Raw genomic sequence first — 17916 nt, forward strand, 5'->3', positions numbered from 1 at the left:
TTATTTATTAAGATTTTTGTACTGTGTGTTGAAATTATTTTTAAGATTCTGTATTGTGTGATTACAGAGTTTAAGTGTTGATTATACTATGTAACCACGCAACCTTGAAAATAAATTCAATACACTTACAAACACACACATAAAACTTTACTTTATAAATACTTTAAATGTTATTAATAACCAATACGTACATAGACATTCCACTTTTTTTAGCACAGATGTTAGTGCTAAAATTCTGTCACGTTTTTTGAACTTTGCTTTTTGCTGTAACAGTAACAGTTTGTTTACCATATCAAAAAGTTACTTATATAGTACCTTTTTTTTTTTTCTTCCATTATATAATTTATCTTTTTATTTTTGAACAGATGATCACAATTGAACATGTGATCTTTCTGAACCTTGCTATATTTGACCTTGTTAACAACTCTAATTTTAAGTAGCTATTTTAAAAAGATTATTTACAATTATATTAAAAGTTAATAATAATATTTGTGTATCAATTGATTTTTGTTAATGTCTAATTTAAAATACACATCATTTAAGCAATGCTTTTAATTTTAGTTATATAATTAAAAATTATATATGGTGCTAGGGTTCTTAAAAATAGAAAAAAAATGAAAAAATATAAAAAATATTCTTCGTATTCAACAATTCATCGAAAAGTCAAAAAGAAAACACAAAGTGATTTACATGATTGTAACAATGTTTATAAATATGAAGAAGCAAATGTGAAAAGCTCTGAAAATATTAATTGTGCCATATCTAGCAATTCATCAAATGTTTTTATAAGTAATATGTGTGGTCAGAATTTGGTAGAAAATAATACATTTCCGATTAATAGTAATTTCTTAGTTGATAGTTTTGATAATGAAAACTTAGATTTCTCCACAAAAAATCACAAAGACAAATACGATCATTTCATTAATAGTAATAACTATGACTCAGACACTAGTTCTTCAATTGCTGATAATGACGAGATATCTATCAAAGACTCGCTTTCCTACTGGGCAGTGCAATACCAAGTTTCTCAAGTTGCAGTTTCTGCTTTGCTAAGTATTTTGAAACCTTATTTTCCTTCATTACCAGTTGACTCTCGCACTTTACTCAAAACTCTACTTAAATATAATATTAAGACATTAGTATGTGGTGGGGAATACTGTCATAAAGGCATTGAGAATGGTTTGCGGCAAATTTGTAAAAATAGTTTTTTGAATAACAATTTGTTTTGTTTTGAACTGCAATTTAATATAGATGGGTTGCCATTATTCAAAAGTTCATCTAGCACTTTTTGTTCAATACTTGTGATGATTACAAATGCCTCTGTAAAAGAACCCTTTGTAATTGGCCTTTATTAAGAAATGATAAAATTGCAAAAAGATGGAATTGAAATTAATTGCAATACATATGCTGTTAAAGTTCATTTTTTTGTTTGTGATGCTCCTGCTCGAGCATATGTTAAAGGTATAAAGTATCACTCTGGTTATTATGTCTGTGAAAAGTGTATTCAAAGTGGAGAACATACAAAAAAAGTAATATTTCCAGAAACCAATGCTGTGTTACGGACTGATCTTTCATTTGATGACATGATTCATAAAGATCATCATACTGAATCCTGTCCGCTAAAACCTTTAAAAGTTGGATGTGTCACTCAATTTGGTTTAGACTACATGCACCTTGTTTGTTTAGGTGTAATGCGACGGCTATTACTTTACTGGAAAGGACCTATAGGTCCCTATAATGTCAGACTTCCACCAAGAACTGTTTTGAAGCTTTCAAAAAAATTGATTTCTTTGTCTTCATTTGTACCAAAGGAATTTTCAAGACGCCCACGTTCTGTTGATGAATTGCTGCGTTGGAAAGCAACTGAATTTAGATTGTTTGTTCTGTATATTGGGCCTGTGGTTTTACAAGATATTGAACACGCTAATTATGCTAAGGATTTACTAGTATCATTTGTAATAGAAGGATAAAACCTATATGGACGAGATTTTTTAGTGTATAATGTTCATTCATTAATTCATTTAGCAGATGATGTGAAAAGAGTTGGATCTCTAGATAACTTTAGCAGTTTTCCTTATGAAAATATGCTAGGAAAAATCAAAAAGTTACTTAGAAAACCACACTTTCCGTTGCAACAAATTGCTCGTAGACTAGGAGAAAAATCATATTGTGTAACTAATAATTTACCATGTGAAGAGGTTAAACTAAAAACTGAGCACAGCAGTGGACCATCATTAAAAACTTTTATTGGTGCAAAAGAATACAAAATGGTTTGCTTGAAGAAATGGACCATAACCATAAGCAAAGGAAACAACTGCATTTTTTTAAATGATGGAAATATAGTGTTAGGGAAGAATATATTTTAAAAAAAAAGTAATGATATTATTTTAGTATGCTCTAGTTTCACCAATATAGCTGATGCATTTATTTATCCATTGTCATCATCAAAATTAGGGATTTGTAAAGTAAGTAATGAAACAGCTGACTTAATTGCAGTAAAAATTGAAAATATTGATAGCAAGTGTTTGCAATTGCCGACACAAGAAAGTGGAACAGAACTTTATATATTTCCAATGCTACACTGAAAAACAGCTTCAAAAAAAAATTTTATTCTTCTTTATTTTGGTTTTCATAACTATTTTTAAACATTATTATAAATAGTTGTTAGTACATTATTATAAACATCATTATAAATAGTAAAAATTTGTTGTGATTTTACCTTATTGAAGTTTATGGAGCTTAAATTTAAATAATTTTGATTATTTCGTTAAAAATTTTTATATTTATAGTAATCTTATAATATAATAATTAAGATAGTATGCATGTTTGCTAAAATAATAACATATGTATTAATGCACATTTCATAATTTTTAAATATAACTTCTTAGTTCTTCTTAGCTAACTTAGTTATCTTGTTTTGTGTAAAGATTTTTTTAATATTATTCCTAATTAATATATTTAACTTCATTATATTTTCAGTGTATTATATTTTTAAATTGTTATTTTTAGTATGTAACATTTTTGATGTATTAAATTTTCAATGTATTATATTGCAGATGATTACATGGTACTGTAATAGTATAACAATATTCAATGTGTTTGCATTTAAAGAAAAATGCAAATTGATTTATAATTATCGAATTAATAGAATAGAATAATATTTTTTTGTTATGAATCTTTTCTTTCTAAAGATTTGATATTCAACAAACATGTTTGCTATAGTACATTTTTTGGATGAAAATACAGTAGCAGTTGTGCCAACTAATTGGCTCTATAAAAATGACAGCTGCTTCTGGCCTAAACTACGTGGAAGAAAACTTGAAAAAGCAGTGGAGGAATGTGAGAAACCAGAAAAGACTTGGGATATAGTTCCTAATATAAAATTACTTCATAGATATGGTAAGCTTTATTAAAACTAAAATATTAGAATGATAGGATAATAAAAATTGAATGATATAATTTCATACATTAATAAATGTTCGAGAAAAAATTTGATAAGTGGATTGAGAGCTTGTGGTTTGGTGCCATTTAATCCTAATGCTGTGTATATCAAATTATCAAGTGAAAACATCGTGAGTCCTCGTAAAGCTTTAGACCAGAGACTTTTAGACATATTAAATGAGAAAAAAAAACGAAGATGGTGATAAGAAAGATGTTACACAAAGTAAAAATAAGAATAAAAAAAATATTTCCAAAAAAAGACTTAAAATTGAACCAGGAAAATCTATTTCTCTAGATTTCGATAGTGAGACAGAAACAGTATGTGAATGTGAATCAGTCTCTATTGAATTTATGATAGAATTCTGAAGAGATGCCTAAATTTTGCATAAAAAAACAGAGTTTATGTTACAAATTGTTTTTTTATTCTTTAGTACTCTCTTATTTTTTGCTTTTTCTGACATTTAATTAAAAAATTAGTAAGCTTTTTAAATCATTGGGTTAAAAAATAATTTAAAAAAGTCAAATTATTTTAGCTAATGTTTCTTTAATACTGTTTATATTTATTTTTATTGTCCCTGTTTTACTTTCTTGACATATTTCAGGTACCCCTTTTTGAAATAAATGCTAACAGTAAGTTTAAATTACATTAAATGTGGTTAATAAAACTTAATTTATATCCTTTGCTAAAAAAAACAATTTACTATGACAAAGTTACCCCATTGCCGGGTAACATTAACCACCACATTATTTCCATAAAATCTTGGATATGGTGAATACAATTAATACACCATTTTACTAATTAAATGACATTAATAATGCAAAACTTTGACCATCAAAATAGTTTTGGGAAAATGTTGCTTTTTTTCAAAAAGGTATCTTCTTCACCAAAACTGGTACAAAGTTACCCCGGTTTACGGTAGCAATATAGAAATAATTAGTAAAACAAAATTAAAATATTTTTTATCATTTTTTTTATTGCAGCAGTTTAGTAATTGTGAATGTCTAACTTTTTTAGTTTTTGGCTAGTACAAGCATAACATTTATTATAATGAGCTATTTGTCTGGGAAAAGTTTATACAAATAGTATTTTAATACTTTTGTCATTTCAAAAGAAATGCAATGTGTCTGATTTCCTTATTTTTGACTGGAATAAAATAAGTTTTTTATCAGTCCATTATTAAAGCCAACCGCAAAATGTTAAGATTTGTTAAATTTTTAGCTCTTGTTTTTTTTTTCATTGATTGTTTTGGCTGTTTTTATTATTTTGTAATATATATAATTTACCTATACCTAACTTATTTAATAATAATAATAAATGATATCTAATTTACTTAATACCAATACCTCTGATTTTTTTCTTTAATAATTTTCATCACAACTTTTTATAGTTATTAATAAGATTATAATAAAAACCAGAATAATAATAATAACAAAAATGATAATATTAAATAATCATATTTAAGTAGTTAAAAATTGGTGCGATGTTGGCTATTATTTGTTGTCTATAAGTCCATATTTAGCTAGGGCTATTATTATTTACTAACAGCAAATTTAATTTTAAATAGTTTTTATGTTATGGTTTCTTCATTTTATTTATAGTTCATAAAAGATTTTCGAAAGCAAATATGTGGAAAGAACTGTTTAGCAAAAAGATTTGCAAGAAGAAGAAGGTATAATTCCTTCTATTTGGATAGATAATAAAACAGTTTATTGGCCTCCAGTTACCAAAGCTTTGAACGCAATGAAAGCTCACTAAAATCCTGAGTAGAATTGGCAAAATATTTCATTAATAAAAGTTAAATTCTCTTCAGGTATTACGTCCATTTCTTAAAGTTATTATTTTTCAAATAATGGACTGAGAAGAAATGCTATTATAACTTTTTCTTTTCCACAGAAAGCAAACAGGATTGTGAAAATTTTGAATTTACAACCACAGAAGAAAAAAGTGACAATGAGGATGTTGATTTTCTTCAACAAAGAGAATTGCCTAATTATTTTCCAAGTAGGCATTGGTTTATATGCTGGAATTATATAAATTTCAGTTTTTATACCTGAAAATAAAAATACCTGAGTTATCATAATTTATACTATAAAACATTAATTTCATTTTAAAGGTTCAACTATCAATGATTTGGATGAAGTGTCAATGCACTTGACCTCGAGTAGTTAATCGATAAAATCTAGAGGTAAATGTATATATATATATATATATATATATATATATATATATATATATATATATATATATATATATATATATATATATATATATATATATATATATATATATATATATATATGTGTGTGTGTGTGTGTGTGTTATATATATATACATGTGTGTGTGTTATATATATATATATATATATATATATATAACACACACATATACATATATTTTTATATATATATATATATATATATATATATATAAATATATATATATATATATATATATATATATATATATATATATATATATATATATATATATATATATATATTTCATAATGTCAGATTTACTTTATGTTTTTTGTAGGTAAATCAGCTAAAATTAATTGGTGGAGCATCTTCAAAGATAGAATACACAAAGTTATGCTGAGGTAATTAACTGATAGCTCTTATGTCATTCGTAATTACTTTTTCCAAAAAATGTTTTCAATTCAAATGAATTCAAATTAAATATTTGAAAAATTATAATTTTCTTTATAATCATTTCACAGTTATATTATCTTTTAAAAATTTGGAACATTTTCAAACAATTTTATGGCCTCCATGAATATGAAAGGCAAACGTGGAAAAATATGTTTTAAGAACACTAATTTAAATAGCGTTGTTAAAGGGATGTCTTTATAAGTTATGTGAAACTTTTCCATTCAATATATTATTTCAAATTTTCCTATTTTGATTTTTACTTTATAATTTCTTTTTTTGACGTTCAATTGGCGTCCGTCAGTCCCATTTATTTTCTGAAAGTCTTTTGAAAGTGTTTTTTGCGTCCAATACAAAAATTATCCAGAATCCTTTATTAATTGAACTTAAACTATTTTTCGTAGGGCTTTCTGGATAATTTTTTATTATTATAAAGCTTTGGAAATCATATTAAAACTTTTTCAAATCAAATTCCTTATTTTACAATTGCAAAAGAATAATATTAAGGCGTATCGGATTAATTAATGGAAAGCGATAAATAAACAAGTTCTTGCTAATTTAGATACTTGCAGTCAATCAATTAAGAATCATATCGGTAATGATACAAATGATACTGAAATTGATGTAGATGTTAAAAGCAATAATTTAAAATTAAGCATATCAACAAGCAGCTCGGATTATTCAAAAGAATCAGATATTAAAGAATCATGTTTTTCAGAAGGTATACCAATTAGCGACACAGAAAGCGAGGTTCCAGATAAATCTCAGGATTTACTATCTCTAAGTCAAGAACTTTCAGCATGTGCTGTTCGAAATAACTGGACAAAGACATCTCTTAATGAGCTACTCGAAATATTACATAATCAAGGTTTGGAGCTTCCTAAAGATGCATGGACAATTTTAAAAACTCCAAGAGAAATAGTTATTCACGAAAAGTGTGGCGGTAGTTATGCATATTTTGGAATACAGCCAGGTATTATGTATATATTTTCGCACGTCGGAATAATAAAATCAGTTTTTTTTGAATTGTAATAATGATGGGTTACCTTTGTTTAAATCACCGAGTAAACAATTGTGGCCAATATTAGCTTGCTTTGATTGTTTTGATATCTTCATTGTTACCATTTACTGTGGTGAAACCAAGCCTAGTTCAGTAACTGATTACTTAATGGATTTTGTTTTTGAGTTAAGGCAGTTATTACAAAATGGTTTTGTATGCAATGGAAAACATATAAACGTAACTGTTAAATCATTCTTGTGTAATGCTCCAGCAAGATTATTTTTAAAAGGTATCATATCTCACTATGGTTACGACTCGTGTGAAAAGTGTTCCATTCACGGAACTTGGACAGAAGGCAGAGTTGTGTTTAATGAAGAAATTGTCTACCCACCTAGAGATAATGGTGTTTACAGATCATTTGGATATAAAGGTCATCAAAAAGAAATTTCTCCCCTGATTGAAATATGTTTAAATGTTATTGAAATGTTTTCATCAGACTATATGCATCTTGTATGTTTAGGAACTGTTCGTAGATGTTGAGAATGATAACTACGTAATTATGTAATACAAATTACGTAAGTGCGTTCATGTGGAACGCATTATAAAAAACGTGCATAAAAATAGGAAAGGAGGACTTTAAAAGAGATTAGAATTCGCGTTATATTAAAGTTGTATAAAAATATCATTATTGACTTATCTTAAAATAATATATATAATCAAACATATAAAAGGGTTTTATTGCTTAAGCGGATCACAACAATTGGCGACGAAGATAAAAACATGGCAAAAGCAATTAGTAATTTACCAGGTATAGAACAATTTATTATAAACGAAAATGATACAACAAACATAGATAAACGCTGGGAAATATGGAGAGAAGATTTTGAGCTATATATATTGGCGACAGGAGTTACGCAAGAGGCGCAAAAAAAGGCATTATTGTTGCACTTAGCTGGAAAAGATATAAAAGAAATATACAAAACTCTAAAAGGAAACGATACTGATCAATAGAATGCAATGTGTGAAAAACTCGATCAATATTTTAAACCAAAAAAAAACATTACGTATGAACGATATATTTTTAAGAACATAAAACAAAATGAAGAGGAGAGTACTGTGAGCTTTGTTACTCGGTTAAGAAAACAAGCCGAATATTGTGCGTTTTCAGATGTCGCTGAGGCAGTAAAGGATCAATTTATATCGGAATGTCATTCTGTGAAACTCAAGCAAAAACTTCTCAAGGATAGAGAAATAAACATTGATAAATGTGTTGAAATTGGTCGCAACATGGAAATATCAAAACAACAAGCAAAAGAAATGTCAAATAAGAAAACAAATCAATCAGAGAGGAGATTGACGTGGTTGATCATTTAAAAAAAGTAACTATTTCCAGAAGACAAAAACAAGCAACAGATTTAAAATCAGGAAGTAATCAAAGTGAAAATATAGGTAAAAGAGAAAATGACTTGTTATGTTTTCGATGTGGCGAAAAATATTTTATTGGACATCAAAAAGAGTGCAAAGCTAATGGGAAAATATGCTATAAATGTCAAAAGAAAAATCATTTAGCCATTTGTTGCAGAAGTTTTTCAAAAACACCTTACAGGGCAATACAGCAAGTTAAAGAGATAAATAATAAAAACAAAAGTGAAAGCAGCTCAGAAAATGAATTAGAGGAAGCGCTTGCCCTAACATTTAGTTCAAAACAAAGAGGGCAATCCTATAAAACAAAATCAATAAATGTGCTGGTAGAAAATGTTATAATAAAAATGGTTATTGACTCAGGTTCTAGTGTGAATTTGATTGACAAAAACACTTTTGAAAGGATTAAAAACCACAATCAAAACATATTACTAAAAAAATCATCAACAGTAATATTTCCCTATGCTTTAACGCCTCTAAAGTTGATAGGTTGTTTAAAGGCTGAAATTGAAACAAAAAACAAAATAACTACCAACAAAATCTATGTTGTAAATAAAAATAATGCTGGAAATATTATGGGAATTGAAACAGCAAAGGAGCTGAATATTTTAAAAATTGATGAAAATGGAAACTTTATGCTCAACAAAGATAATGGTGTAAATACAGTGGCTAAATCAAATGAAACCAAGCAGCACTTTAATGTGTGTAAAAGTATTGATGATGAAATTAAATCTCCACTAAATCAAAAAGATAATAGTTTGCATTATTTTGATGCAAATTGTAAAGTGACTTTGAAATTCAAAAATGATTTGTTAAAGTTGATTTCAGATTATGAAGATATATTCAAAGGACATGATAAGCTAAAAAACTTTCAATGCAAACTGCATGTAGATGAAAACATACAACCAATTGCACAAAATTTACGTCGCTATCCTTATCACCTTCGAAAAGATATTCGAGCAGAACTAAGGCGTCTTGAAGAGGCTGACATTATTGAAAAGGTTGAAGGACCGCAAGAATGGATTAGTAATTTTGTAATTGTACCAAAAGCAAATAAAACGGTACGATTATGTCTTGATGCTAGAACCATCAACAAAGCAATTAAACGCGAAAGATACCCAATACCTACATTGGATTCCATAATAGATGAGATGTACGGTTCAAAAATATTTGCTAAGTTAGACATGAAAGAAGCTTATACTCAGTTAGAGTTAGATGCCGAGTCCAGAAAGATCACAAATTTTCAAACAGATGAGGGAGTTTATAGACACAAAAGATTAGTATATGGTATTAACAATTCATTCGAGATTTTTCAAAAAACTATGGAACAAAGTTATGGTAAAATAGATGGAGTAAAGTTTATTAGTGATGATATTATAATATATGCATCAAATGAACAAGATTTGTTAAGGAAGTTAGAATTATTGTTTATCAAAACACGTGCATTAGGTTTAAAGCTAAATAAAAAAAAGTGTATTTTTGCTCAAAAGAAGATAAAATTTTTTGGTATTGAAATATCCAAAAATGGTATTAATCCTGATCCAAACAAATTAGAGGCTATCAAGAATGCAAGACCACCAACAACCTTAAGTGAGCTTCGTAGTTTCCTGGGTTTATGCACATATGTGTCAAGATTTATTAAAGACTTTAGTGAAAAAACAACAGCATTACGTGAACTATTAAAAAAAAATACAAAATTTAAGTGGGTCAAAAAACAAAATGATGCTTTCAATATGCTTAAACATGAGTTATCAAGTGAATCAGTGTTGGCTTTTTATGATCCGCACAAAGAAGTACAGTTAATTACTGATGCAAGTAATCATGCTGTAGGAGGAATACTCTTACAAAAAGAAGGTATTGGAATTAAACCAATCTGCTACATAAGTAGGTCACTGACAGCAGCTGAGTTAAAATATAGCATTACAGAAAAGGAAGCTCTTGCTTTGGTATGGGCAATTGAAAAATTACATTTGTATCTGTATGGAAAAAACTTTAAGGTCGTAGTGGACCACAAACCGCTCAAGTTTATTTTTTCATCCAGTTCTAAAATAAATGCACGCATTGCAAGATGGCAAATCAAATTGCAGGCATATGATTTTGACATAATATATAAGAAGGGAGAAGAGAACATTGCAGACTTTATATTCAGAAACTGTATCCCAAATGAGGTACCCAATGAGTCAGATGAAAATGAAGTGGCGGCTTATGTAAACTTTTTAATGAAAAAAATGACACCCAAATCAATATCAATTGAAGATATAAAAATGGAGACAGCAAGAGACATCAGTTTAGTTACAGTAAAGAATGCATTAGTGTCTGGTAAATGGCATGACAACCCAATACTGGAACCATATCGTAGATTTCAAAATGAGTTAGCTGATCATGAGGGGATTATATTAAGAGAAACAAGAATTGTTTTACCAAAGTCTCTTCAAAAAAGAGCTTTACAAATTGCACATGAAGGACATTTAAGTGTTGAAAAATGCAAAGGATTATTGCGTCAAAAAGTGTATTGGACCACTATGAATAGTGATATTGAATCACATATTGAAAAATGTCTTGGATGTCAGGCCAACTCACGCATGCCAGGTCCTGAACCAATTAAAATGTCAATTTTACCAGAACATGTTTGGGATGAATTAGCGATGGATTTATTTGGACCATTACCATCAGGAGAGTATTTATTTGTTATAGAAGATATATATTCCAGATACCCATTTGTTGACATAATGAAAATCACAACAGCACCAAGTATCATAAATAAACTAGAAAGACTGTTTTCTATATTTGGTTATCCTAACAAAATAAGAAGTGACAATGGTCCACCATTTCAAAGTGAGGCTTTAAAATTGTATTTTGAAAATGCTGATATAAAGCATATTAAAATAACTCCGCGATACCCGCAAGCAAACGGTATAGTAGAAAGATTCATGCAAGTAATAGCGAAAACAATAAAAACAACTCACTTTATGGGCAGAAACTGGAGAGAGGAACTTCAATGTATGCTTCGAAATTATAGATGTCCTCCTCATGCTATAACCGGAAAATCACCAGCCACATTGTTATTCAATAGAAACATCAAAAATAAGTTTCCTTCAATAATAGTTGAAAAATCACCATACGATAAAGAAGTGAGAGAGAGTCAAAATAAAAAGTATGCAAAAGTAAAAAAATACTTTGATGAGAAACACAACGCAAAGGAGAGATATGATGTTAAAGTAGGAGACCAGGTTCTCGTAAAACGTCATGAACGTGGAGGAAAACTAGATTCAAAATATCTAAACAAGAAATACATAGTTAAAGAAAGAAGGCAAAGTTTAGTTATTGTAGTAGATGAAGAAGGAAACGAGTTGGCGCGTAACATACAATTTATAAAAAAGATTTTAAAACCTGGTGAGTTTATACAAAAGGAAATGCAAGTTAATGATAACGAAAGCTGATAGAAAATCGTATCCCAAGCGAAATCATAGACCTGTGAAATTTTATCATTAAGTATCAAGATCTACTAATCTGATAAGAAAAGTCTTTCCCAAACAGGGGGAACTGTTGAGAATGATAACTACGTAATTATGTAATACAAATTACGTAAGTGCGTTCATGTGGAACGCATTATAAAAAACGTGCATAAAAATAGGAAAGAAGGACTTTAAAAGAGATTAGAATTCGCGTTATATTAAAGTTGTATAAAAATATCATTATTGACTTATCTTAAAATAATATATATAATCAAACATATAAAAGGGTTATATTGCTTAAGCGGATCACAACAGTAGACAACTACATTTAAAAAATGGTCCATGTGGAAAAATATCTGCATGTCAAATAAGTGAAGTTTGAACTTTACTTTTAACATTTAATGCATACATGCCCAGCGAATTTGCTCGTCGCCCACGTGGCCTTCAAGATATGGACCGATGGAAAGCAACAGAGTTTCGTCAGTTTATTTTATACACTGGCCCAGTTGTTTTTCTTTCAATTTTGTCAGATACTGCCTACATACTTATTTGGGAATTAAGTGTTTCTCTGAGTATTCTATTACAGGACAACGACAAAATACGTTTACAATATTTAGAATATGCTCGTGAACTTATCAAACATTTCGTATATAACTGCAAATACATTTATGGGCCCATATTCACTGTTTATAACATTCATCATCTGCTACAATTACCAGATGACTATTTATATTATAATTGCTCATTGGATTTAATATCATGTTTTAAATATGAAAATTTTTTGAATTCCAAAATGCTTTTATCATTACCTAAGAAAACATTGTATACAAAGATATCAAACGGAAGAAAAGGCAATTGTTTTTTTATTCAAGGTAATGATGTCGCTTTTGTGAAAGAATACATAGTAAGCCACTACCATGTTAAAGTCAACACTCGGCTCACTTTGGGAAATGTACTATTTATATTCAATAAAATTATTTGCAATTTAAAAAATTTTAAAACTTAGTCATTATTTTGGGAAAAATAAAACCAATTACATTTTCATGGTTCCATTTAAGTATTGCGAAATAGGACAGAACCTCGCTTAAAATGTTATTTTCGCGTCTTAAATTTGTATAATAACAACAAGTTTGCCATTTTTAAATGTGTTTGGAAAAGGATACTTTTTGCGATGTTTTATAATATAAAATAATAATTAAAATCTAATACGGATAAAGTATTTATATTAGCCATATATTTTGCTTTTGTATTTATGGTATTATCATATTATATTATCTTACACAACAAGTATATAAAAAATCTTTTTCAGACTGAATTTAAATATTAAAAAATGAATGCAAAATGTGGATCTGGGAAACCAACAAGAAAAAGAACGCATAATATTATAACTAGACATGAAAGTGAAAGATATGCTGGGCAACCAAACGAACTACCTGTTAGTGACCTTCCAACATATAAACAGACTATTCAATATGCTTATAAGGTCGAAAAAGAAATGATTACAACTAAAAAAATTGATTCTCCTGCCATAGTTTTAAAAGTAAGTGAAGAAATTTTAAAAATTTGGAAAAAAGTGAATCCAAATCTTCCACTTATGAAGGAAAAACCTCTAAGAAATAAGTTACAAAGAACATTTCAAAAAGTAATTGCAGCTGAACGATCTAAAGCTTCAAAACATAAAAACAGTGTTCGTTGGTTGGAAAATAACCTTTTAAAGTTGTTTGACATATCAACATGCAGATGTGAACTTCCTCTTTTAAATTGCGATGACAGGTTTGAAGTTACATTTTCAAAAAACCACAATATTAAACAATATGTTTGTTCACACAAATTTGTGACTAAACTGTCAACAAATTTTACAGCTGTAAAGTTTTTTTATTTCTTCTCAAATTATGGCATTATATTTTATTATACATATTACCCTTTAGAAATGTTCGATGCAAGGGTTGCACTAACAAGCACTATGTATGTCTCTGTGAAGAAAGCAAACAGGTGACTTTTTTTTTTGTATAATTATTTTTTATGCTTTTTATTATTTAAATACTTTCTCTAAGCTATAAATTTTTTTTTTTTAACTTAAGGTTCCAGTTCTAGAACGAGAGTATTTAAAGGATCAAAAAGTTAAGCGAGGGCCCTTTGGAACTTGGCAGATAGGCCAAATTGATAAGAAAGAGACAGCCAAGATCGCAAGAAAAAAAAGTAAGGAGAAAATTTATTTAACAAGTGACATGGCACTTCATTCAGATAATGATTGTATCAGTGAAACTTATGATGTAGAAATAGATAATAATGATGATTATAAAAATCAAAACCATGAGTTTTTTGCAAAAACACTGTGTAAAAAAAATTACACAGATTTAACTAACATTGCCAAAGCTGCTATCAGGTTCGAAGTTAGTGACGCTGCAACATCTGCCATAGCAACTGCTACCTTGATAGACTATCAAATTATAACTCAAAATGACAGATCACAAATTATCACTGAAAAAAAGATATTTGATACTAAAAAGCGTGTTTCAACCATGATTAGTGAAAAACATAGTTCAGAAGTTTTTCATTTAAAAGTCATTGGAGTAGATAGTAAAAAAGACAAAAATACATTAGCACATATATTAGGATATGATCAATATGCAGAACCTATTATTAAAAGAACAGTAAAAGATGAACATCACTTAACTTTTACTGCAGAAAGTGGACCTTTTTCTAAGAAATATTTAACTCATATTGAAATAAAAAATGGAACAGGAATTACAATGGCAACTGAGACTCTAAAAATACTCAAAAAATACAACAGCATTAGTAGTTTGGAAGCCATTGTTCTTGATAATACTTCTGCTAATACTGGTGCAGATAATGGCTTAGTTGTGACATTAGAAAAGCTTTTAAACCGACGAATCCATTTAATAGGATGTGTACTTCACCAAAATGAGTTACCACTTCGCCATGTCATAGCTGAAGTAGATGGTAAAACTAACGATCCAAAGAAATATAAGGGCCCTATTGGTCAAAAAGCTTCTGCAAGTGATTTGCATGATTTACCAATAATTGATTTTGTTCCAATTCATTCAGAGATTGATTCCTATGTAAACTCTAATATTTTATCTGATCTTAGTACAGATCAACGTAAACTTTACGAGTACTGTATTGGAATATCTAAAGGCTTTATATCTCCAAAATATTCAATAAAAAAACCAGGACCTGTTTACCATGCCAGATGGTTAACTCTAGCTTTAAGAATAATGATGGTTTATGCAAGATCGAAGAATCCTACAGATGAGTTGTGTACAATTACAAAGTATATAGTCCAAGTATATTGCCCCATGTGGTTTGCCCATAAAAGGTCTGGACTTTATAAAGATGCTCCTAGACTTCTTCATAAGACAATAGAGCTTGTTAAAAATCAGGCAGATAATATACAGCAAATTGTTTTTCAAAATCTTCAAGGAAACTCTTATTGCTGTCTTCAAGAAAACTTTTTATATTCTATGTTGCAAGATGATGAAAAAGATATAAGGGCTCAAGCTATTAAGCAAGTTTTGCACATAAGGCAATTAAGAGAAGTAAGTCCTGAAGTCAAACCAAAAATCAAAGCAAAATTAATTATGCCTATTAACTTTAACGCTTATACATGGAGTAGTTTAGTTGATGTTTCTTTAATTGAGGTTGAACCTCCAACTTCTATCCTAATTCCATCATTTGAATTAGAGAACGCTTTGCAGACTTCTAAAAAACCTATTCTTACAGATTTACCCAACAATTCACAGTCAGTGGAAAGGTCCGTGAAGCTAGTATCAGAGGCATCAAAGATAGTTTATGGTCAAGTAAAGAGACATAATTTTATTCTAACTAAAAACCAAAGCAGAGCAGAAAATAAATGTAATTTATCTAAAACTGATTACTTTATACCTTTTTCATGAGAAAATGTTTTTTTTTTCAATTTAATTTAGATCACATACCAAAGTCAGAGGGCATCCTTGACTTGACTACTGTCAAGAATAATTTTTTTAAAAATAGCAAACCTCTCTTAAACTTAACTTTGAAATCACCCCTGTGCAAAAAAACATGTTGAACGCAGTAATTTCAGAAATAAGCGGGGGCTAAGGCAGCCAGAAACAAAATTTAAATAAAAAAATAAAGTTTTAAGGAGGGGGGGGGGGACTCTTGCCCCTCAGCCCTCTGTTTCTATCTCAGTGTTTAAGATTATGTGGTGAATATTCATTCCATAATATTCAAATATTCTAATGGAATGAATATTTGTATCAAAGTTTGTACTGAAGTATAATAAATATTAAAAATGCCATAAAAATGAATAATTCATTGAAAACAAGAGAATACTTAAAAACTTTAAAACTATTTCCCAAAATTGCTCTTTATCCAATAGGTCTTAAATTTTCAGGATTGTCTTAGAATAATATGTACAACAAATCCCAAAGTGAGCCAATATGATCTGAGAAAAAAAGTACATTTTGGTAGTGGCTTAATACATAGTGATTCATTTTCTTGCGATGTTGTCAAGACAAGGTACCTAGAAAATTTTTATGATTTTCTAATGAACTCATTAGAGTTGAATATTGCAATTTTTCCCAACCGAAATAATAGAAAATTAAAAAGAAAAATTCTTCAAAAAGATGATTTTCTTAGAAAGTGTGTCTGTCTACCAGAACAACGTGGTTTAACAGTTTTTCCATTACTGCATGAAATTTAAAGAGTTTAGACTTTGTTTCTGTTGATTATATTTACATAAAAATTGATTATATGAACAAAAAAAATTCCTGTTAATTCGCATATAAATAAAATTTCATAGAAATTTTTGTACTTTATATTTTTATTATTATATATGTCAGAAATATTTTTAATGTTGTTCTTATTTTATAAGATTTTACCTTTTTAAAATTAAAATTATAACTTTGGACACTTTCTACTTAACATTTTAAGAAAAAATAAAATTTTAATCCAATTAAGATCTTGTGAGCATTACCTAGTTAACTTTTTGCATTTGTAAAATATCTAAATATAACATTGTATTTATACTTATACTTTGTGTAGTAAGTACTTATGGCTTGGTGTCGAGCTGTATAGCAAGAATATGAACTTGAGGAGGAAGGTGTTATTCCATCATGTTGGGTAGATAGCCAGTTTGTGTAATGGCCATCAAAGATAAATGTTTTATCTGCTGCAAAAGGGCATGCTTAGCCTGACGCAACCTGGCAAAAGTTTAAAGTACTGAAAGTGAAGTGTTATGATGGCAAGTGATGCTTTTTTAAACTATATTATGTTTCAAAATACATATGTAATTTATTTTCAATTTATTGTTTATTTTATTTTAGATGATAAGGAGTTATGTGAAAGTTATGAGTTTTCGTCAAATGAGGAAATACCAACACTGGATAAGAGTGAACCCCTCAAAAAAGAGACTAAAATAATGAAGTATACTTTAAAAAAAGCAGCAAGAAGCACTTGTAAGATTAATCAAGTTTCTTTTTTTAAATGTTAAACAAAAAAAACCTATAAATTGCTTTACTTATAATAATATTTAAATAATTGTTAACAGACTTTCGGTTTTTTGGCATTTCCTAAAATTAAGTTTTATGACCATAACTTTTTAAATAAAACTATTTTTTCAGTAGCTTATCCTACTCTTTTACAATTTGAAGCTTTTCAAAAAAAATTTGAAGCTCCTCCTCCTAAACGATTAAAGAAATTGAAGGTAATAGACACGGGGAAAATCAACTTTAACTTCTCCTTTAAAAGACGAGTGTAAGAATATTTCTATTTAGTTCTAATTCTGTAAAAATACTAAATAAATAATTTTTATTATGTGTGTTTTTTTTTATTATGTATATATTTAGTGTGTGTGTGTGTGTATGTGTGTGTGTGTGTGGTTATGTGTGTGTGTGTGTGGTTGTGTGTGTGTGTGTGTGTATGTGTGTGTGTGTGTGTGTGTGTGTG

General features: G+C 28.6%; 1 protein-coding gene and 1 pseudogene across 1 annotated transcript; both read left to right on the forward strand.

The window, feature by feature from the left end:
- Positions 1-614: 614 nt before the first annotated feature.
- LOC149884569 (uncharacterized) lies at positions 615-1970 on the forward strand (annotated as a pseudogene).
- A 10927-nt stretch (positions 1971-12897) lies between these two features.
- LOC145194291 (uncharacterized) lies at positions 12898-16253 on the forward strand. Its single transcript, XM_090095370.1, has 3 exons — positions 12898-13740; positions 13896-13959; positions 14049-16253. Exons 1-3 carry the CDS (start codon positions 13298-13300, stop codon positions 15882-15884), a joined length of 2343 nt encoding a protein of 780 aa, XP_089951496.1. The 5' UTR covers positions 12898-13297; the 3' UTR covers positions 15885-16253.
- Positions 16254-17916: the final 1663 nt, after the last annotated feature.

The sequence above is a fragment of the Hydra viridissima genome, unplaced genomic scaffold (genome assembly GCF_058129835.1).
Source record: "Hydra viridissima isolate aposymbiotic clone 2 unplaced genomic scaffold, HvirCarnegie_v1 scaffold_8, whole genome shotgun sequence".
NCBI classification, from domain to species: domain Eukaryota; kingdom Metazoa; phylum Cnidaria; class Hydrozoa; order Anthoathecata; family Hydridae; genus Hydra; species Hydra viridissima.

Coding starts and splice junctions, on each gene's coding strand:
- LOC145194291 (XM_090095370.1), top strand. CDS start 13,298: ATGAATGCAAAATGTGGATCTGGGAAACCAACAAGAAAAAGAACGCAT. Junction 13,741..13,895: donor CTTTTAAATTGCGATGACAG/GTTTGAAGTTAC, acceptor ATTACCCTTTAG/AAATGTTCGATGCAAGGGTT. Junction 13,960..14,048: donor TCTGTGAAGAAAGCAAACAG/GTGACTTTTTTT, acceptor TTTTAACTTAAG/GTTCCAGTTCTAGAACGAGA.